The sequence below is a fragment of the Montipora capricornis genome, chromosome 5 (genome assembly GCF_036669925.1).
Source record: "Montipora capricornis isolate CH-2021 chromosome 5, ASM3666992v2, whole genome shotgun sequence".
NCBI lineage: Eukaryota > Metazoa > Cnidaria > Anthozoa > Scleractinia > Acroporidae > Montipora > Montipora capricornis.
In genome coordinates, this window is record NC_090887.1 from 5,992,394 (window position 1) to 6,014,893 (window position 22,500).

Genomic DNA, 22,500 nt, shown 5'->3' on the forward strand with positions numbered 1-22,500 from the left:
TTTTTGGCAAAATTCAATATTACGAGAACATGGCAATCTGAGGGAGCAAAACCATGCTATTGTGTTCGACCCCTAGAGCTTTCTCTCTATAAAACTAAAACAATATTTAATTAAGGTAATCTTTTGAGGAACTATATGCTAGATTAATGAGGGCATGATTTTGTCAAGGCCACATGGTCTTCCGGATAAGTTAAAGGAAGCAGTGTTACTGTATAGAAGTGAAAATGTTTGCTGCGAATAGACTCCGTCAAATTAATGGGCGCGTTTATTGTGGTTTATGGTGCTTTGTGTGAGTCGAAAGATTCGAGCCTTTATTCTAGACAATGTATATTGGAAGCTACAGTTACAAGATAGTAGATGACACTCAATTTTAAAGGGAAGCTCCATCAAAACAAGAAAATAACTTAAAACCACATAACATACTGTTAACAATAAAAATTGTTCGAACATTTTCCAACGAAAGCGTTTGTATCTGAAATAAATAAATTTCAAAAGCGCTTGTTTTGGTTTTAAAATTTCCCTAGTGCCATCTTAAATAATTGTCACGTTTCGCGGTTGCCCTATTGTTTCAAAACAAAAGCTCTTTGTGTGAAAACAATAAGGGAAACCGTAACACGTCACAATTATTCAAGATGGCGGTGCCCGGGAAATTTGAAAGTGAAAATTAGTTGTTCTAAAATAAATTTTAGAATTGTCGAGTACATTTGATTGCACACATTATTTTGTTCGGTTTCAAATTATGCTTTAGTCGGAGTGGAGGTTACCTTTAATAAAAGTGTCCTAGAAATGAAGATGCAAGGCGGACCATAATATAGTTAAAAGTTTCAAGACCACTTGTCTGTGAAAAGTTTTCTATACAATGTTAAATTTACCTTTGTACATGCACTTGGCTCAAACAGTAACTCAACAATGATGGATATTGAGGATGACTTAATATACCTTATTAAATGGCTTAACATATAATACGCGCGGATATTTTGGGAAGTGCGTCGTATTTTTCTGAGCCCCGAAAATATATATACGAGCAACGAGCAAAATGTCCGCACGTATTACATCGTATGAATGACGAAAACAACACACACGAAGTCATTCAAATGTCCTTTATTGAACTGGATAAACAAAATCATCAGTGGCGAGTGACAAGCGATGACAAGCTAAATTCGCGGCCGTTACATCGTCTCGAAAACAATTTATTTTGTTGAATAACTCCCGTCGCGTCCGTATGAGACCCTATTTGCTCTGTAGGGTACCACCTTCTCATATTTTGCTTGTTCTCTTGAACAAATATGTTAAAATGGAGGAATAGTGGATAAGGAATAAAATTCCTTTGATTTTTATTCACAGGACAGACAGGCGAAAAAGGAGCAAGGGGTTTCAATGGAACCAGGGGAGATTTTGGACCAGTAGGCCCGAGGGGGCCTACTGGCCTTCAAGGACCCCCGGGGTTCCCTGGGGGCAAGCAAGGGCCTAAAGGAGAGCCAGGAAGTGATGGAGAGCCTGGGAAACAGGGAACGCCTGGGATTAAGGGAGAAAAGGTGAGAGATGGGAAATGATTAGATAACCCATTAAACTAGGTATTGAAAAACGAAAAAAGTCAGGGCGGTTTTCTTTGTGACGCGAATTCTTGCTTAACTTAAATAATTTTACTAGTGACCAACTATTCATTTTGAAGCCAGATGGAAGGAAACTGGACGAAATGCGAAAACCGATTACAGCTAAGTTGCTCATTGATATTTGAAGGATGCACGTGTAAGGAATATTTTTGTCAGCGGTAAGTCTGAGACAAAGGTGAGGAGTTGGCTACAGATCGCTACAACATAAAGTTATAGATAAACACACAAGAACCGACAAGTACAAAACTTTAGTACATTTTGAATTAAAGTCGAGAATCTTTTTTTTCTCTGCCACCAGGGTGATTCAGTGTCTGTCCCATTGCCTGGTCCAAAAGGCAGACCAGGCCAAAAGGTAGGCACCATTTGATTTCTAAGATTGTCGTTCGTATTCATACTGAATTTAAATTGAGATTGTTGTACACGAAAGACTAATGTAATAGGAGTAAGAAGAATATAAAAGTTAGATTTTCAGGTGAACCTAATTCGATTCATAGCATAATTCGCATGAGCATCTTGTTCTCTGAGTGGAAGAGGATGCGAACAGGTTGTCGGAATTTCATCAGTGGAATGGACTCCTGTTGGAAGCACACGGACTGATTTTTTGTTACATTACATTGGATGTAAGGTAGTATTTGCTTAGTAAGATTCTGAAAGAACGAAACGGGGACTAGAAATTTCATATACTACACAATTTAGTATTACTTATTTCCGTGAATTACATACGATGCTGGTTCAGTATGGAGTCATCCCAGGAAAATGTAGCTGTTTCCCCTTACATTACTGAGGTGTGGCTTTTCCCAGTGCGCACGCCCCCAAGTTAAAAGAGACAACGTGTAAGAGAATTTACTAAACAAGGAACCCTTTTTCAGTTGGGCGATATGAAGTGTTCTCCTTGATTCCTGCAGGGTGAGACTGGAGCACAAGGACTTCAGGGACGGGAGGGTAAAAAAGGCCAGAGAGGAGAGCAGGTAAGCCAAAGTACCTCCCATTGGATTTGTCAAATTTATTTCAGTGCTGAGTTTTAAATCATGTTATATTCATTATTGGATCCAATTGGGGAAATTCCCCTGCTTAATTAAGTCCCCTTTGTCCCTGACCAAAAACCCTGGTAAAGCTTGTCTCGAGAGTAGGTGCATCGCTTATGTTCTTTCAGTTTCCCTTTAGATACATGAGTTGTTGTACGCTGATTTTCTTTGCCTCTATTATAGGGTTTACACGGAGATGACGGCGAAAAAGGAGAAAAGGTATTTGTTTTTCTGTAGTGCATAACTATGACCTCAAATAGACCCTTTCCGCTTAGCAATTCTCTACACAATTTAACACTAATCTGTGGTTCCGCTATACTCTCTCCTTTAAAGATAAAAAGATAAAAGGCTCCTGAAAAGTTGAAAAACTGGGCCGGGTTGTTCGAAAGCCGATAAACCTAATCTCGGATTAGCGTAAACTTGTTGTATTATGTTGTATTAAAGACCGGTAAAATTGATATTCCGCCAGCTTCGCAGGCCACCCCTGAAGATTGAATATAAGCTTTTTACCTTTCCAGGGTGACCAAGGCATTGGCATAAAGGGGGAGCCGGGTGAACCTGGGAAAACAGGCCCACCGGGTCCCCCAGGGCCTCCCAGTGGACTCTTGTCAGATCATTTGAAGGTGAGTTTTGTTCTTACTAAAAACTTCCTGTGACAGAACTTTACGGCGGGAGATTTTGGATCATCATATCTTCAACAGCAAGCTCTAAACCAAATTGAAAAATTGAAAATTGAAAATTGACCAAATTGAAATTTTGGTATAAACCGTTTCATCTATTTTTCACTGGCCTTATTTGAGTGGGAGAGAGACGACGTACTGGGACGTGGGACAGAGGTCTAAAGACTAACAAAATCTTTGCATTTTGAAGACCAAAGACCAAACAATAATGAAAAAATTAAATATGGTAAGTATACGACGATAAATAGGTCTTCTATCCCGAACTGTGTACGTCATTGTCACTGACCAAATCAGGTCGATACGATCTCTGTATCTAGCTGCTTGTGAATAATGCTAAGTTTCATTTGTGGAAACCAGATAAGTGTAATGAGGGTATTTCTGTTGGCTGCAGCTGAGGATATCATAAGAAAACAATCTGGATTGCTCATTCAGATAAAACGTCTTCTCCTTGCGTTGGCAGAAATGTTATACATGTGAGATTGAGTATCAATCACTATCTCGATGAGCTCTAAACTTCAACCCGCGATATAGTCACGTGATACTGGTCAGCTGATACCTTGTTTTGACAGGTGTCAATTGATTAACCCACTTTTCCCCGGAAAACTACATACACTCACACATACTTTGACCATTCCCCATGGGGGGAGGGGGGGGATGGTGGGTATTTAGGGCTATTGAAGCACAATCAATAAAACGACAGAAGGGAACAGCAGTTAAGAACCCGGAGGCAAACCAGTTGGCTATTTACAACTTCAACCGAGAAGTTCAACCATGGACTACCAGGATACTATGTCACGACCAAATTCAACGAGTTTTCGGAACGGGTCTTGATCCCGGAATCTCTGGATCTCAAGGCAAGCGCCCTAACCACTGGGCCGAATTGCTTCAAGTCCAGGGTGACAATGTACCGCAAACATATCAACTGATATCGAAAGTCAAATCGAAACTCGTAGAACACGCAATTGACATACCGAATCTACAATCTCGATGGGCACACGTTGTATCGTGTAATTAATTCACAGTTTTTGGTGCTGAGTGGCCAGGCCTACGTTGCTCGCACGCAAACTCAGTCCAAAATCCAAAAAGTCGAGATTTTGTAAAGCATTTAAGGATAAAAATAAAAAAAATATGTTGAGGTGGGTCATTCGTTACATCTGTAATTGGCGGTTCATTCACCTTTCAATTCATTTAGCTCAGGGTGTTTGGGGAAAGCATCCCTTGAATATGCAACTTGTGTTTAATACTTAATAATCGTTCTTTTGCTATAGGGAGAAAAAGGAAACGAAGGAGACGTCGGCTTTCCCGGACATAAAGTATGTTTGGCATTTGTACATCCACTAGCAGTTATTGGCGCCGGAATACAGCTTAATTACGCTATAGCCTCAAATGTTGTGGCCGCGCAGCCCTAACAGGATAGAAAATAATTGAACTCAATTCTTTCCCCACAAACTGAAGTCGTTACTAGTTGTTGGTTTAAAAGCAAAGGCGTGTTACAATTGTCAGACAGGGATATCTCATTGGAGTGTAATCTTAAACACGACGACGCACTGAATAAGCGGTCCCCCCAGGTTCCGTTTTTGTTCGAATTCATTCAAGCAGGACTGATTATCCAAGATGGCGATCAAGAAGCAATAACAAAGAGACGGAACCCCTAAAACATATTTCTTCCAGCGCTTGAAAAAGCGACGGGGATTGTAAAAAAAGAACTACAGATAACATAATGGGCATATCATCATTAGTGGCTTCTTTATTGGACGTATCATCACAGAGCTCTGTGTACGACCACGTTTGATTGACAAATCATTCGCATGTGCTTATGCGAACATATTCTTTGAAGTCTCATACCGAGCTTCTTTCCGAGATGGAGTCTGTCTTTGAAATCCATATGAAGCCAACCGTTGGCCAGTATGAATGGGACTAAGACACAATAATGAACTAATAGTGCTGTCCATATTGCTTAAGGGTGTCCCCGGTAAAAAAGGCCAAGCTGGATTTACAGGTTTAAAGGGGGAAAAAGGCGCTCAAGGACCCCCCGGCAAGGTCAGTAACAGATTTTTTGAACAAAACAACAACAACAACGACAACAACAATAATAATAATAATAATAATAATAATAATAATAATAATAATAATAATAATAATAATAATCTTATAAAAAACGTATCAAATCTTGTCAAAACTTTACATTTACTCAAAATCCTACAATTTACAATTAAAGAACGAGTATCCAAAGTTCCAATTGCTGGAATAAAACGTGGAAAAGGAAGAGACGGAAAATGAGCGATCTTGTTTCTTATTTGTTACATTCATTTAGAAATCACTGGTGATCCTTGGAATCTGATTGGCTCTCAGCAGTGCGATTTATTCACGAATTGCACCTTTTCCCCAGCCAATGAGAAAAGAACACACGAAACAACCAATCAGATTTCAAGCCTTGTTTAAGGTAACCAATCAAATTGCAAGAAAATGCATGAAAGAGAGAAGGCCATTGTGTGGCGAATTTTAGAACTTTTGTTCCCAACTGGATCAATAAAATATTGGTACTGACTAAAATCCTGTATTTGAGTGATTAAATAATTATTGTGTGATTTCTACAGAGTAAGTGGATGTAATAAAGTGGTAATTGAACTCGTGTCGTGCATCTATAATTTGGTCTGAAATCATACTTGTGATTTCAAATCGAATTCGCGCTGCGTGCTCGTTGGACTTTTAAATCACACGTATGATTTCAGACCAAATTGCACTCCACTCAGTCAATTACCATTATATTATGTGGTCTTTAAAAGATGGGAGCAGCATGCACCTTGACCAGGGAGCCAATCGGCTTTCTGAAAGTTTGATTATGGATTAAGTCGTTAACTAAATTTGCAGTTTTGTTTTAAGCATTTGCATTACTACTTTTTTTTTTTTCATATGTCTGGTATAGTGTTCATCAGTTGATGTTCTTATCACAGGGTGAAGCAGGACCTGTTGGACCCGCGGGACAGAAGGGCGACTCGGGTTCCAAAGGGGATAAGGTATTAGATATTATGAACAATATTGTAGCACCCCTCTTACTAAAGAGTCTTTAGTATCGTTGCAGCTTGTATTACCTTTGAGTTTAACTAATTTTTTTTGGTCTTTGGTTTGTGTAGCAAGCCATGCCAGCCACACTGTCCTTTAGTAGAGCTGCTTCTTGTATCTAGAATCATCTCATATCTAAGCAATTCCAAGTGCGGTGTTTCTTATGAAAATTATAACTGTCTGCTATCACCAGGAATTCATAACTTGGCATGAGCGCAAACACTGTGTTTGTACCTCATCAAAGAAGTAAAAAAGCTATTTTTTTCAAAGGATATTTCGCACCCAAACCCAGTTCAACCGTTTTCAGGTTTCGTTCAGCAGAAGACGGTAAAGAATTGTGCCCCGCGAACGCATCAAGATAAACCTTTTTTCTGACATTAGAGAGAATAACAGTTCTGCCGTCAAAAAAACTGTAATATCCTGTATTATCCTTTCCTATTTTATGAAAGAACGCTAAAGAGATATCGGAAACGGCTTATTGCTTCGAAAGCGACATTTATTTAAGCTAATCTTATATGCATTTTATCCGGACTAGTTTTTTTTACACCTCCTGTATTTGGATTATTACGAAATACCATGCGTTTCGACCAGGGATGAGCAAAGTTAAAGTTAATTAATGGCGCACAAATGAACGCGTCATTTATTGCAAGATTTCTAAGTGTTACCAACCTGTGATCTTTTTTAAGGGAGTTGCTGGTGACGTTGGTTTTCCGGGTGACAAAGGAACAAAAGGTGATAAGGTAAAGAACACGAGCATTTGATTTCTTCAGTATGACAAAGTAACAAAGTCATCCTGCCTTAAGGTTTACTCAATTGGCTGTTTTCACACTAGAAGACAAGCGAATCGTCTAAACGGACAAACCGTGGTATGGTTTGCAGAAATTGGTTGAGCGACTGAGTTGATATGGTGAGTTGCCCATCGTAAAGAAATTTGAAAGCTGACGTTTCGAGCGTTAGCCCTATGATGATCCATGAACGCCATCTTTTAGCCTGCAGAACAGGCGTGATTTTTTGCGTAAACAGAGGCGAAAGCGAGGCGAACGCGAGGCGAGCGCGAAGCGCGAGTGGCGCGCGAGGGGAGGAGCGCTTAGCGCTAGCAATCTTTTGAATTTCTTTACGGTGGTCATGTTACGCACCCCCTGCAACCCCCCTATAGCTCCGCCCCTGAGTCCCCTAAAAAAGCTTTTTGCACTCTTGCGTGACCATTGGCGGGTAATTAAATGAATACTCTTTTTACGATTTTTCAGGGAAATCTTGGAGAAAAGGGGTCGGACGGACGAAAGGTGAGGTTTTCAGTTCTTCTATATTGTCATTGATGCATGCAAGGCGTGGAGACGTGAATGTAATGATTTTAGATGTGATGATAGATACCCTGGAGTTATACATGGTGAAAAAAAAGAGTTAACCAATGACATGTTGATGAGGAGTTAAACTGGGTTAACACAAAGCTTAACCGTAGAATACCTTGCACTTATTAGCATGTGGTTAAATGAGAATACATCTTCAGTACTTTGACTACTTCCATAAAGAAGGCTATCAACGGATGCTAGCATATTTGTTTAAGATGGTAGAGTATTCTGCACAACCCTCAGGGCTACAACGACTCCTAAGCTTGGCTAAAATAAACCACAGAACCCCAAAATGTATAGAACACCTACAAAACCCGTCTAAAACCAATTTAGCTGGTTTCTTACTCGATTCATTTTAACACGACGTTGGAAATTAAGAGCTGAATGCCAGCAGTAAGACAGGACCTTCTCCCTGTTTGTCTTGCCTTTCTTTACTTCGGCTTTTTTTCCCGTTTATTCCTGTCCTTCATTCTGAAATGACCTGAGGTAATTTTCTATTATCAGGGCGAACCAGGCGAAGGTGTTCCCGGACCACCGGGTCTCCCGGGTCCTCCAGGCGGAATAACGGTTTGTGCCTTAACTTTAATAATCCCAATACGATACTAGTTGTTTTTTCTGACATGTTCCCAATGCAAATAACAGAAACACAGGAAAGTTTAAGAAATTTATCAGAAACATTCTAGAAAACTGTATTTAGTGGGCAGATTTTTAGCCGGCAACAAAACCCGTCTAAACCTTGGAAAACCTTGGAGGATCGACTGTAGAATACTGAGTCACCTGCCAGAAAAAGTTATCCTGCCTTTGAGCGACTAGAGCCTGGTGACTAGTGCTATCTAACAGGCACCCATACTACAGAGGCCTGGGCTTGAAGTGACTTAAAGCCTGCCCGGGAACTTGTGTTGCCTCCGACCTTCCTTCCGAGAACATACGAACGTCTTATATGAAACTTCGCATGTTCTCTAATGATCATATCGTAATACCACCTTGTAGTGACCAGTTCCCAGATGGCTTGATAGCTCACGTGGCAGAGCAAGTGCTGCGTAATCGCAGGGTTCTGGGTTCGAGTCCCGTTCTAATCTGCATTTTTCAAAGGCTTTTTTCGCATCTGCTGAAATTGTTTCCTTAACTTCGGTATTCACTTTCACGTTAAGATCTCCCTTATTTTGTCATGTAAAGGTTATTGTTGTGATGCTAAATAATCCTTCGTTTACACAAGAAAAGAACGGAGGCTTGTCTGAAAGCTAGGTCACAGAAAGCTTCTCTTCAATAGACCTTTTTGCAGATACGGCGGCCATTTTGATTTCTATTGTTTCAAATAGCTATTATGGGATGCCCAGTGGGAAAATACATATTAATGTGCTCCCTGAGTATCCCATAATGTCTTTCGGAACTATGGTAATCAAAATGGCCGCCGTATCTGCAAAAAGGTTTATTTGTGGACCAGGGCCCGGTTCCTCGAAAGCCGATTAACTTAATCCAGGATTAGCGTAAACGTTTGTTTCACGTTTTCAACTTTTTGGTGAAAGTTTCTTTTGCTTATTTTTGTTTTTCAAGATTGACGTCTTTTCATGTAAAGTTCTGCCGAAAATCTGCGTTGAAAAGCATTTGGGAGTAGAGAAATGAACTGCTTGGTTTATTTTTAGTCGTGGATTAGCGTTAATCGGCTTTTGAGGAACTGGGCCCAGACAAATAGACCATAAATGGACAATAGTTTTTTTTTTTACGTTTTTTCCAGGAAATTGGAGGTGGAGTTTCATCTGCACAGATCATCGCACAGAAAGGAGACAAGGTGACTAAATGAAGCGACTTATGTTGTATGATAGTGGCCCATGTTTCATTATTCTTAAGAAGTCCCCTTTACAAGACTTAATATTTGGTATTCCAGTTGTTAATTCGATTGTTTCACCAAGGAACTTTGAGAGACTTGAGGGCTAGGCCATTTAAGCATTGCATTTCCTTTTGCTCATCGAGCCATCCGTTTCTTGTGCTTGCTTCACAGGGAACCGCAGGAGAAAAAGGTATCAAAGGCGAAAAGGGAGAAAAGGGAGACACAGGACTAAGAGGAGAGGCAGGCTTTCCTGGTTTGAAGGGAGCTGCGGGAGCTAAGGTAATGAAGCACTTACTGAAATTTTACCAAGTATTAGGTATTTTAGCCTGTGTGGCAGGCGTTCGAAGGGGAAGGGAAAACCCGGCAGGAGAACGAGAATTTGTCACTCTCCTCGTTCTCTCGCCGGTTCTTCTTTTCTCTTCCCCTTCGAACACCTGCTAAGCAGGCTAATAGGGAGTTTAATAAACCATAACGCTTAACGGCAACGAAAACGTCCCTTCAAAATATAAGTTTGAGCTATTTTAAGTATTTCATGATTATTCCATCTTGTTTATACTATACAATATGTGCGAAGTGTCCTAAAACTGGATTGGTACGGACGGATTTGTAGTAAAGAGTAGGACTTAAAGATTCATTGTAGTTTGTCCACGTTGTCGTCAAAACCTCAAATTTGGTCATGTCACGTTGTAGTTTTGACGAGTGCGGGAGAGAATTGTTCAAAAATGCGTGCCGCACGTGCAGCACGATCATTTTGGTTCTTTTAACCAATAAGATTGCAACTTTTTTGGCGTTGTCGTTGCCGTTTCTCTCTTTGACAATACGCGCAATATAATAGGCAAATTTGAGATCCTTTCTCTACAGTGTGGCACGCTAAACAAAAAGCTTCGTTTTTGGAATGCCATTCTAAAAACGAAGTATCTTAGTAACCTCGATCTGTCGCGCTCTACTAGAAGTTACGGATGCTTGCATTTTCCAGTTGGACTTTTTCGCAGTCGGGCCATAAAAGGAGCTTCAAAAAAAGTTACAACTTACAGAACGCCCCTCGAATTTTGATAGTCAAGAGTTCCCATTCGCGAGCCTCGGGAATAACCAACTTCGGTGAACTTCAGTGGTTGAGATTTAGTGTTGAGTAGGCTGAAAGTTCCCGTCCGAGGGCTTCGTGAATGACAACTTCGTTGGTTCAGAGTTCCCATTCGGGAATATATCGTATCTTGTTTTCCCTCGTCTCAACATTTTTATGTTAACGTGCAACACTTGACTGGACACCATTTTCGATTCAATGATGGCGGGTGGCGAGGAATTATGGAGATTTCGGCGGAAAGAAGAATTTTGATAACATTGACGAACAACATAAAATAAACAACCTTTAGTAGATCTCAAATTTTTATGAAGCAGGGTATTAATATATCTTAATGTCTTGCACGCGAGTTGCCAAAAACAACCATTGTGGCTGTCTATATTACTCTATAAAAGTATAAAGATAAGGAGGAAATGAAAAAAATAATAAAAAACGTAATAAAGAAGTTGTTGTTTTGTTCTTCTTTTTTTTCTGCTAAATAGTTGAGAAAAACATTTTTAAACTTTTAGGGGGAAGATGGAGTAAATGGAAAAGATGGACTTCCGGGACCAGTAGGACCAACGGGGTCTTCCGGGGAATTTGGACCCCAGGGGCCAATTGGCTTTCCTGGAGAGAAAGGTATCGCGGGCCCGCCCGGACCACCGGGCCCTCCAGGCCCGACGGGTATTCCGGGAGAAAAGGTAAGGCAAAAGGATTACGAGGGTTGAAACTGGAAGATCAAATTTCAGAAATGCACTGAATAATTTCCGTCCCAGAAGGGCTCAAGTGATGGTGAAACATAAACCTAGTGCTACCAAGCACAGACATATGCAACGGCAAAACTATCATAGACTGATTAACTTCAGATCGATGTTGTCTGTTGAATAAACTCAAGATACAACATAAGTACATACAATTAATTTACTTGAACTCCTTTTTTTGTTACCACCAATCGTATAGCTTTCCTACTTCCTATACAAACATTAAACGACCCGCAATAGGCCATTTCCGAGTTCATATCCGTCTCCTCTTCAAAGCGAGTCAGATCGATGTTGTCTGTTGAATAAACTCAAGATACAACATAATTTACAATTACAATCACAATTAATTTACTTGTACTCGTTTTTTTGTTACCACCAATCGTATAGCTTTCCTACTTCCTATACAAACATTAAATGACCCGCAATTCCTTAATTCGTTCTAACGAAGGGCTAAAGCTCTAAACATCAACCCTTCGATCTTTTCCTTCATTGACTCCTTTAATAAATCCAATTTTTGTACATATCTCCACTTGTGTCTTACTCTTAGTCTACCCGTTTTCTCGCATTAGCTCCCCTCTCGCCAATGTTAAACGGGTCTTTAATCGTTTGGGGCTTGTCAGTAATCGTGGAGTCAGCATGAGAGTCTATCCGACAAGTCTCTGCTTTCTCTACCAGCATTTGCTGCTTGATTTCCGTACAGGTTCCTTTACTTTATTTACTTTGTAATCAGTTCTATCTTGTTTTAATGTGAAAATAACAACTCTTCAAATTTATCTCCCACGTGGATCGCGCATGAAAGATAGGTAAATAAAATTGTTAGGAGCCACTTTAAACATTTCTATTTTTTTTTCAGGGGGAACCTGGTTTGGGAGAAGCTTTCATTGGATCATTTGAAGGAGTGAACGGAAACGGGCACCTGGCAAATGGAGAAAAGGTTTGCATTAAATTATCAGCTGAGGAGAATATCCAGAAAGGTTCGCAAAATACCTGTAGACTTTGGCCCAATCCACACGTGTCCGGATATTTTTGAACCCGCACTTTTTCCTGCCTGTTAAAAATTTGTGACGTGCACACGTATCCGGATTCGTTCTAGTATCCAGTACTCCTCAGTGATTATTGTCAACAAAACATGCACCATAAGGCGTGCGAGTTGTCGACAAGGGAAGCGATGGCATTTCGCTCAGTGGCCTTGTTGAATATTTATGTGTTAAAGGCTGGATGTGAGTTTGTAACGTTATCGGATTTGAAAATAGGGAGTTTAAACAAAGCGCGTTCACCTTGTACAATACAGGCGAACTATCCTGTAGCTGAATGGGTACGAACGGTTTTAAAGTCAAAGCAAAAAATCACTGTTTCATTGTTATATGCTCACGTTGTCGTCAAAACTTAAAATTTGGTGATTTCACGGTGTTGTTTTGTGGAGTGCGGCAGAGAAATGCACGGAAATTTGTGTTGCTCGTGCAGCGCGAGTATTTTTCCTTTTTTAGCCAATAATATTCTTGCCTCGTGGCGTTGCCGTCGCAGTAGCCGTCGTCTTTCCTGAAACTCCCTCATCAGTTCGCATGCCGGATTCACCGGATACGTGTGGATAGAAGGCGAATCCGCCAAGAAACAGTTGCGGAATCAAAAATATCCGGATACTTGTGTACGGGGCCTTTATTGCAGTTAAAGATTGTCCTGTGACAATGGAGATCTTGAAACCTTCACTTAGTAAAAGCGTATAACGAGGAGAGTACATTTCCCTCACCAGGTCCAGGTCACAGCATTTTCACAAACAAACAAAGCCTTATTAGACGAGTTCTTAAATAAGTTTTCGGATCGCACTAGTAGACGTTCTCAATCCTAAAAAGCAGTAATTGGCTGGAAAGGTCTGGTTTTGCGGGAACAGTCCTTCACATAGCGCCTAGCATAAATAATCAACTGAATCATTTACATGTCTAATTCACCAAAGGTTCTTGTCAACTGGAGTGTGGACAAACGCAGTCGTAAAGTGGATCCGTGGATACTTCTTGGATATTGAATTGCTTGCCAAACTTAACTACAAGCAATCTCGATTCTTATTTCAGGGGGAACAAGGGCAACATGGGGAAAAAGGCACCAAAGGAGAACCTGGTTCCCCAGGGGCACAAGGCCCCGAGGGACCTCAAGGTCCCGGAGGACCTGAAGGACTAGCAGGGCCTCCAGGATTCCCCGGGGAGTTTGGTCCTGAAGGAGAGAAAGGAGAGACCGGAAATCCGGGGGAGAAGGGAGTGCAAGGGGAACCCGGATCCCCTGGGAAAGTTGGAGAAAATGGAATGAGGGGAAGTAAGGTAGGCTGGTAGTGTAGTATTGGTCTTTTATGTAAGATATTTGGCAATAAAATGTTTCAAATAGTTTTGATGTTTATATTTCTGTTGAACTCTCAAGGGTCAAACCGGAGATATTGGTTTTCCTGGAATGAAGGGCCAATCAGGATTGAAGGTATCGTCTAAATTCTTTGATCAACGTTATTAAGGCATCCACTGAAAAAGTTGAAATAAATGTACGCCATAGACTTGAGGCACACAGGTTGCCTGTTAACGAGCACACTCATAGCTGGACTGAAAACCTGGTGTGGTCTTGCAGCCCCTTTTTATACGAGCTCAAACCACCTCTTGTCTACTCCTGTCCAGCCTTAACTTGGAGAGGCTATCTCTTCGACGAAGGAAACAGAAAGCCTTGATAATGCACAAAACAATAAATGGATTGCCCGGAATATCTTCAACGTCTTTTCGCTCAGGGTTACTGTGATTACAACTTGAGACAATTTTAGGGCAAGCTTGCCTTGCTAAAATCCGGCACTAATTACTTTAAACGAAGCTTTTCTTATAGCGGGACCACGTTATGGGGTAACTTTCCCCAAGGTTTAAAAAATGTCGGCTGTGTTGAACAATTTAAGCGAAATATCGAGAAGGTACCTGACATGTCGGATTCCCACATGGCAATTATGTGAAACGGTTGTAAATAGTTTTTAGTGTGAAGACACATAGTTGGGAGCAGGTCAATATGACGCTCCAGCTCATTTGGTAGCGCAGTGTACCGGTCTCGCAGAGCTCATGGGTTCGAATCCCATTAATTTAAGCCACCCGAATTTGTCAGTTGTCTCAGTATAAAAAGCGACAATTGCTTAAGGACGGTGCCTACTAATTCAAAGGTATTTTTGCGCAGTTTACTGAATATGCGGGAAAAGCAGATCTCAACAAGTGTTATTAAAATCCATAAATAAAATGGGGGGTAACCACGCATTTTTCAAAGATAATTAATCAACAATATTAGCAAAAAGCTTTAAAATACAATGCAATGTATGGCGTTCCTTTCCAAATTAAAGCTTAATTATCTCTGAAAAATGCATGGTTACCCCCAATTTTCTTTTTTCTCCGCATAAATTGAAACCGCGCAAAGATATCCCTGCATTAGTAAGCACTACCGATAGGAAATCCGAGTATCTGGAGATGCGCAGAACGTATGCGCAATAACAATAGTAGGCACCGTCCTTAAAGTGTCCAGCCAAGAGTAAGGAGAGTCAGATATGCATTCATTTCATTTCATTCATCGAGTCCTTCACGAAAACAAATGAGCCCAGCTAATTCACCTGCTCCCAACTGAGTGGCCTTATAGCTCACTTGGTAGAGTATTGCACCGGCATCGCACGGCTTCTGGGTTTAAATCCTTTTGGAGCCACCCGATTTTTCAAGTGCCTAAAGCAAGTTCGAGGATCGTTTCTCTCTTTCGTCTATAGCCCGCGCCTCAAATATCTACATTTGTTACAATAACTACTTAAGGTGAATTATCACTTAAACAATTGTCATATCCTTACGTTACAGTTTTCGGTAGTTTCAAAGCATGACCCTGATATCTTCTCTATAAAAGTTCTTTCTGAGTTAAGTCCCTCACCACGCTGGCTACAGTATTTTGGATGATGTTCTAAGAATATAACTATACCATTAGACAAAAAAGGAGAACTTTGTGGGAGTTAGCCAAAAGGAGAAATCATGTTTAAATGAATGAGGTACTTTGACTCTGATTTTGTAAAGTACAGTATAGTTCCTTTCTTTCGACTCTGTTGCTCTCTTTAAAAAAAAATATGAATTTAAATTATTTCTCGTTAGGGAGAACCTGGAGAGACTGGGCCTCAAGGACCTAAGGTAAGTACACGTAATCGCATGGACCCGAGGCCAATTAAGGGTCAATTTCACGCGTATTTTCAAAGTTTTTACAAAATTTACGAAATTAACCCTTAATTGCATGAGGGCACAATGCGATTACATGTTATCACATAAAGGGAGAAATTATTGAGGGAAGACCGCTCAATGCCGCGACAGACAGTAACATGCTTTCCTTTTCTTAAAATCAGTCAATTTTAATAAATGGATGCTGTCAACAGAAATAGAGATTAATTTAATTAAACTGTCTTTCACATGTAGATAGAAAGCAGTCTAAGCAGAGTCAGAATCTGGAAGAAGTTTCTCTTGTAGTAACTTCGCTTGCTCTCGATAAGCAACGGTTCACCAAGAAGAATCAAGTTATCATGCCCTGTTGATTACCAACAGTACCCACGTGATTAAGAACAAAAAAGTGCACACCGTCTCAGGCAATCAGCATTCTGAAATTTTTCCCCGAATGCATGTGAAAAGAACTGCAGTTGTGCTCAAGAAATTAAGTAAAATATAATAAATGAACGAGAAACTAAGGAATGATATTTTTCCCATCACGCATCACCCAACTAACATTGAATCCTACGGCAATAAAATCTCACTTTTCAATGATGTTTTCGCTTCAGGGAGAACCGGGTGTAGTCACGGGGCAAATGGGACCACAAGGACAGCCAGGACCCCCCGGAGATACCGGACCTCGGGTAAGACCTTCACTAATCGCGCTGGTAACTTCACACTTTCGGTTTTATTTTCATTCACAATTTTGTTTTTATTTTATCATTAGGGACCATCTGGTGCACCAGGACAGCCAGGACTGGTGGGATCTCCCGGCCGGGATAGTGATGCACCGGGTCCCCCTGGGCTGCCGGGACCTCCCGGTCCCCCGGGAAAAAATGGAAATGGTCTTATTTCCCAGAAGGATGAGCCGAACATGGATCCACTTTCTCCTGCTGTGAGTTTTATCACATTTCATCGGGTTCCAGGTTATGCAAATTTTCTCGCACTTCAACCGCCCCGTGCAGTTTGGTAACACTGATCAAGAACAATTTGTCTGGTCTTTTTTCGAGGGTCGCCATTGGTTTGCAACCCTGACCCCAGACAATAGTTAAAACAATAGAAAGAATGACATATCATTGTTTCCTGCAAGGGTTGCGAACCAATGGCGAGTAATCTTTGGATCAGTTGCTACACTACTGGGTTTTTCGACTGCGTTGCTTCGCTCTTCACTGTTGATCACTGTATTGGCTACATTGGAAGGCACAGTTGGCTAAAATGTTTTGCACATTTTGCAATGAAATAATCCAGCACTGTGGTGTATCTAGTCGAGTCTTAACCGAAAAACAATACAGCAGCGATAAGGTTTTAACAGAACATTAAAAAAAAGCAAATACATGATTCGCTGACAAGTGAGAAGTAACTAGGGAGCTTAAGTACGCGCGTTTTTGAGACGCGGACGGCAACCGGAAGAGAACATTTCGCGTGCCAGGACCGTGGTGTCTCCCAGATTTTTTAACTAATCATCTGTAATGGAGAAAAAATACTCAGCAATGTAAATTTGATTGTGTTAAAACGCGCGTGCTTAAGCCGGAAATACGTCTGTGTTCGCAGGCTAGACAATGTAGAGCATATGTAGGGAGTTGTACTTCGCCTTTATCGAGACCTGTTTCTTTCCTTGCAAGGTTGTCGTGTTCGACTCACTAGAGTTACTTTTCAAGGCTGTGGAGACAGTGAAAATAGGAACATTGGCCTATGTCATTTCAGATCAGTTGCTTTATATCAAAAGTTCGGAAGGCTGGAGAACAATAGTGGTAAGACGTTATTTGTTTTTATGATAAGTTCCCCTGTTACAACGGATCGAATATCCCGGGGGGAGGGGGGGTCGAATATAAAGCGCCAACATTCTCTGCTGTCTCTGTGGTAATCAAATTGGGGCATAATGAAAGGGGTTGTTTAACCTACCCAGAGTTTTTCCCTGCCCTGGTGTGGGCGCATTTCTTTTTATAAGAACCTTTTTTATAAGAACGTTCAGGCTGACATTAAGCAGAATTTTAAGAACATACTAGGGAGATACCCAGGGTGCGAGTCAGTTGAGAACTTCTTTATTTTACTCATCTGTTTTTTTTTTGTTTTTGTGAGTAGTGTAAATAAAGGTAAAGGAGATGTAAAACTGCAGTCTAGCTACAATTAACTCACATACTTATAGGGACGTTCTTTAACATCAATAACGTTGTTTTCATATTGCATGATAAACTGAATAAAAAGCTCAGTTTGTAGTCGAACTTAGTATACCACACAAGTTTAAGAGCATGTTAAGAACGTTTTCATGGTCAAATCGCAAAACAAAAGAAAAAGAAAAAAAATAAGACCGTTCAACCTCAGCTCCAAAATTAGACGTTGTCATAAAAGAAAGAGTGTACTGGGTGGGGCTAATACTCATATGCATTACATGGGAATAAGGATAGCACCTAAATTTACACTCATAGATATCTCTGTTACAAGAGACTACAAATATTTTTTGCAAATCTAGTTTAATTTTCCTAAAAATGAATGCTCCTTGTTGTTCGCTCTTTTCATCGGCTCCCGCAACAATATTTTTTTGTTCACAGCTTGGTCCTACCGTGTTTGCAGTCTCGACACAACCTCCCAAAGTAACGAAACCACCCAGCACTTCAAAGGTAAGGAACCGGCTCAGTTGATTGAGCATCGGGCAGGAGATCGCGGGTTCACACCCCCGGGTTAGAGCAGCACTCGGTCTTAAAAATAACTGAGCAGAATGTTCTGCCTTTATAATTTCACCTGTAAATGGTTAGACTTTCAAGTCTTCTCGAATAAAGACTATAAACCGTAAGCCCCGTCTCACATCCTTTCCTTTCCTAGACCCGCAGTGTTGGTGGTCTAGCTCTCAGAGAATTTTTTATTTTATTTTGTTTTATTTGACTTCGCCACAACAAATGTGGGGCAGGGAGGCCACAACAGCATAACCAATTACTGTGGTCCCAAAAATTTACTAAATTGTAAACCGCCATGAGACTGTAAATGATATGTGCTTTCATTTCACAAAAACGAAGCTGGAACAGCCTTAAAGGTAATTTTTGACATATCAAATTGATTACTGGGCAATACTCGAGACGTTCCAGATGCACAAACTACTTTATAATGATATTAAAGGATGCGACTTCTTTTCCATTTGGATTATAACGTTTTTCTTTGGCATATTTTTAATCAGTAGTATTTTTCTTCAAGACCTGGTCAAAGAGAATAAAATGTGAAAAAGGATAGGTCAGCAACCTCATCAAGCACAAAATGTCATTTCATTTCCTGGCTAAAAATCTCGCAAACGTTTGTGTAACCTTATGGTGCGGGAAATAATGCGCAGCGTGGCTGCGCAATGCAATCTTTCCAGATCTCTTTTGGGAATCACATTAAACTAACTTGGTTTATTTGGGACTAATGAATTGTGTCTTATTATCAGTTCCTTTTGATCTAATGTTTTCTAAGGGGGCTTATACTGATCTTTTCAGGCTCCTGGTGAATTAAGTCTACCTCCAGCTAATATCAAGTTACAAGGTCCATTTGTGAGTATCGCAATTAAGAGACGGCGCCAAATTGTTCGGTGCATGGATAACTGGGTTTCAAAAGGTCGATTTCATACAACTGGCAAGTCCCTCGCTCTGGAGGCTAGGACACTCAAATACATCGTTCTTACTGGAAATCTCGTCGTTTAACCTCGTTGAAGTGACGTTGAGATCACCGGTTTCACCCTTTTCGATAAACCGCGTCCCTTTAAAAGGCCTTTGTTTTGAAACTCTCTGAGATTTTCGGGCTATCAAAGATCTTTGCGCATTCCCCCATTTTTGTCTTAAAATTTCACTGGAGATAACCTAATAGCGCTTCCGTTTTTCCTTTATACTTGGCTGTGAAATTTCATGAAAAAATCGTTGGAAAAAATAGCAGACAAATAGATGGAAAAAATACTTATGATCCTGGGCAATTTCTATGAGCAAAGTTTATTCCCTAAAAATTGATAGTATGATCTTTTTATTTGCCATAGACATCAGAGTCTTATTTTCGCCTGCATTTTACGATATGTTTCTTATATCAGATAGACCGATTCGGCTAACTCAATGTTGTACCCAATTTAAATCCTTGGGGAATAAAACGTTTTGTTCCAAGTATTTCCATATCATTTTAATGTGAATGCTGCGTTATCATGCAAATGCTGCACACAAAAACCTTAACCCCGAGAGATTTGAATTGGGTACAACATTGAGTTACCCGATTCGGTCTATGGCCATTAAATTAGGCCATTTCCGAGTTGCTGTTTGTCTCAGTTTCGAAGTGAGTCTTGGTGCTCAACTATCGAAAGAGACATGAGCTTGATTTGCATAAGAATAAGCAACTCATTCCATTTGAATGGTTGTGCAACGGGACTCGTTTTGAAACTGAGGCATGCAGCAACTCGGAAATGGGCTTTTCTATGAATTCCTTACAATTTACTTGCCAGTTAAGACAGCGGCTATAATTGTCTCCAGGTCTGGAGATCATTACGCTTATCTGAGCCAATGTTGTTGCTCTGCTTTTTTAAATAGTTGCGCATGGTCGCCCTTAATGTACCGCAGACTGGTCGAATGATGAGCACCAATGGCGCTGATGAAAAGTGTTGGCACCAGGCTCATGCAGTAAACCTGACTGGGGAATACAGAGCGTTTATATCAAATCGATTTCAGCATGTATACACATTAATACGGAGACAGGATAGAAATCTGCCTGTTGGGAATCTTGAGGTGAAACGCGTCGAATATTTGCACATGCTATTTTGATATATATCATAATTGTGCTCGGTTTGTTTCAAAGTCGCCTAGGTTTTCTACACTGACGAAGGCAGAGTCGTGGAGGTTCTCTTACGTACTGTAAACCTTTAGAATGACCAATGCATCCCTTCCCCACCTAAGCGATTTTGCAAGTCACACTTTTGCAACTAATTTATTAATTAATTATCAAAGTTATGACCAATCAGCAGGTACTATTTGAGTCACTTGTACTCCTTGATGAAATATTAAACAGTAGAATTAACTTTTAATACAAACTCCTGCTCAGCTAATAAGTAATCATTGACTTTTGATACAGATCTCTACTGTATTCATTTTATTGTTTATTTCTCAAGAGAGAGAAAATATTCGAGTCCAATTTGTATAGGCGTTTATAGTGGCTCGCCTTCGACTCACCATTGTAAACACCCATACAGATCTGCCACTAATATTTTATCTACTACTAAAAGGAAACGAAATTTCATAAGAAATGGAATAGAATACTCTCTGCTCTGTATGCTTGGTTTCTTGAAATTATTCCATTAGATTAATGTAGAATTCCTTTTTTATGATAACTACTTAAAAAATTGTAAGTATGCAATCGAAAAATAAGGAGAGATGTAGATTGAAGAAGTGAGCTGAGAAGACCCGCCCACTCACGCGGTGTTGTTGTCATTGTATCTCGCCAGGGTGACCAGTTGTTTCCTTCATGGAACGCCATCTTTACAAAGCGATATGCGTTTAATCCTGAAATTCCAATCTACTCATTTAATGGGACAGACGTTCTCAAAAGTTCTATCTGGTGAGTCAGGTTCTTTTTTTTACATACAGAAGCACTCGAAAAATAATTTATTACGTGTTTATAAGATAATTAAGATAGTACGCGCATTTTCATTGGTCAATAGTTGTGTTTAGATGACACTGAACTGCATTGTGGGATTGAAAAAAATGAGAGGCACTTTGAAAACAAGTACTTATTGCACCATAAGGGCATTACAAATTACTATTGTTGTACTTAGCTGTTATTAATCGAGCAGGAGGTCTGAATAGGAGAATCCTTGACCTCGGTCTGAAGTACGCACCGAACGCAGTACTCACGACCAAGGTCAAGAGTCTCCCATACAGACTGACTAAGCTCGGTTAATAAGATGTTTATTTTATGGCAAACAAGAACAATTTAATTCGTTTAATGTAACTGGTTTGTACTAACTGACATTTTGCTTGCGAACGGCGATGAGTGGCGATGGGCTGAACTTCATTCTGCAAAAAGTTTGCTCGTCCTCCTTACCCTTCTCATCATGCTTTTTGCCACTTCCATAAATAAATATTGGTAGAAGAAAATACTCAACATCTTTGCATTTTAGTTTGCAACTTTATCGTGGCAAAACATTACCGGTCTAGATGGGAAAATCTAGACCGCGGTCAATATCGATTTCAGCCAATCAAATTCGTGAATTTGGTAGTTCCCAGTCCTTGTGAGACAGAGCCTTATAATAAAGACCAATGTAAAGAAGAGGAGCAAATTAAAATATAAGAGTAACTAACAGCCACAGATAAGGGATTTTAAGAAACGTCGACGGCGACAGCAACAACAACGTCACAAAACAACGATCGATATCCTTGGTTAAAAGTGGAAAAAGAATCGTGCCGCACGCGTGCATCACGCATTTTAGCTCATGTTTTTGCGGTCGTCGTGCAATCATCACGACAACGTAACGACAACTTGAGCATACAAATGTGAATCTTTCGTTCTCTATATTCACTCTGAAACCGCTCGTAAACACTAGCTGGCAATTTATTTTTAGCATAGTTCGCTAACATTTTACGAGGTAAACGAGGTGGAAAAAACCGCGAAAGACTTACGATAGTGCAAAGTTATATTTTTAGGCGATGTATTCGTCGGCGTCTCCGTCTTAGATTTTGAAGTCTCCATTTTTAAGACGATGACATTCACGAAGGTAATTGTGGTGCTGTTGACGATGATGATGATGAGTAACGAATTTTCTTTCTCCACAGGCCTTTTAAGCACATATGGCACGGCTCGAAACAAGATGGCAACAAGCACGACAGAATGAACTGTCGAAGTTGGTTGAGCCGAAGTTCAAAGGACGTTAGTACTGCCACGGCCTTGAATGGCCGCGTGT

At 40.4% G+C, this 22,500-nt stretch overlaps 1 protein-coding gene across 3 annotated transcripts in view; it reads left to right on the forward strand.

Moving 5' to 3' along the window:
* The window catches only part of LOC138049276 (uncharacterized), a 71,161-nt gene that overhangs the window by 48,161 nt on the left and 500 nt on the right, over positions 1–22,500 (forward strand). For all 3 annotated transcript variants that reach the window (XM_068895478.1, XM_068895479.1, XM_068895480.1), the window contains 26 exons: positions 1,345–1,535; positions 1,912–1,965; positions 2,519–2,581; positions 2,822–2,857; positions 3,157–3,261; positions 4,587–4,631; positions 5,281–5,358; positions 6,273–6,335; positions 7,068–7,121; positions 7,629–7,664; positions 8,235–8,297; positions 9,466–9,519; positions 9,730–9,837; positions 11,146–11,316; positions 12,230–12,310; positions 13,443–13,685; positions 13,783–13,836; positions 15,504–15,539; positions 16,175–16,249; positions 16,333–16,500; positions 17,228–17,356; positions 18,155–18,223; positions 19,070–19,123; positions 20,138–20,332; positions 21,046–21,158; positions 22,373–22,500. The exon at positions 22,373–22,500 is cut by the window's right edge and continues 500 nt beyond it. In XM_068895478.1, the coding sequence (XP_068751579.1) occupies positions 1,345–1,535; positions 1,912–1,965; positions 2,519–2,581; positions 2,822–2,857; positions 3,157–3,261; positions 4,587–4,631; positions 5,281–5,358; positions 6,273–6,335; positions 7,068–7,121; positions 7,629–7,664; positions 8,235–8,297; positions 9,466–9,519; positions 9,730–9,837; positions 11,146–11,316; positions 12,230–12,310; positions 13,443–13,685; positions 13,783–13,836; positions 15,504–15,539; positions 16,175–16,249; positions 16,333–16,500; positions 17,228–17,356; positions 18,155–18,223; positions 19,070–19,123; positions 20,138–20,332; positions 21,046–21,158; positions 22,373–22,500 (2,466 nt within the window). The remainder of the gene's footprint in view (positions 1–1,344; positions 1,536–1,911; positions 1,966–2,518; positions 2,582–2,821; positions 2,858–3,156; positions 3,262–4,586; positions 4,632–5,280; positions 5,359–6,272; positions 6,336–7,067; positions 7,122–7,628; positions 7,665–8,234; positions 8,298–9,465; positions 9,520–9,729; positions 9,838–11,145; positions 11,317–12,229; positions 12,311–13,442; positions 13,686–13,782; positions 13,837–15,503; positions 15,540–16,174; positions 16,250–16,332; positions 16,501–17,227; positions 17,357–18,154; positions 18,224–19,069; positions 19,124–20,137; positions 20,333–21,045; positions 21,159–22,372) is intronic.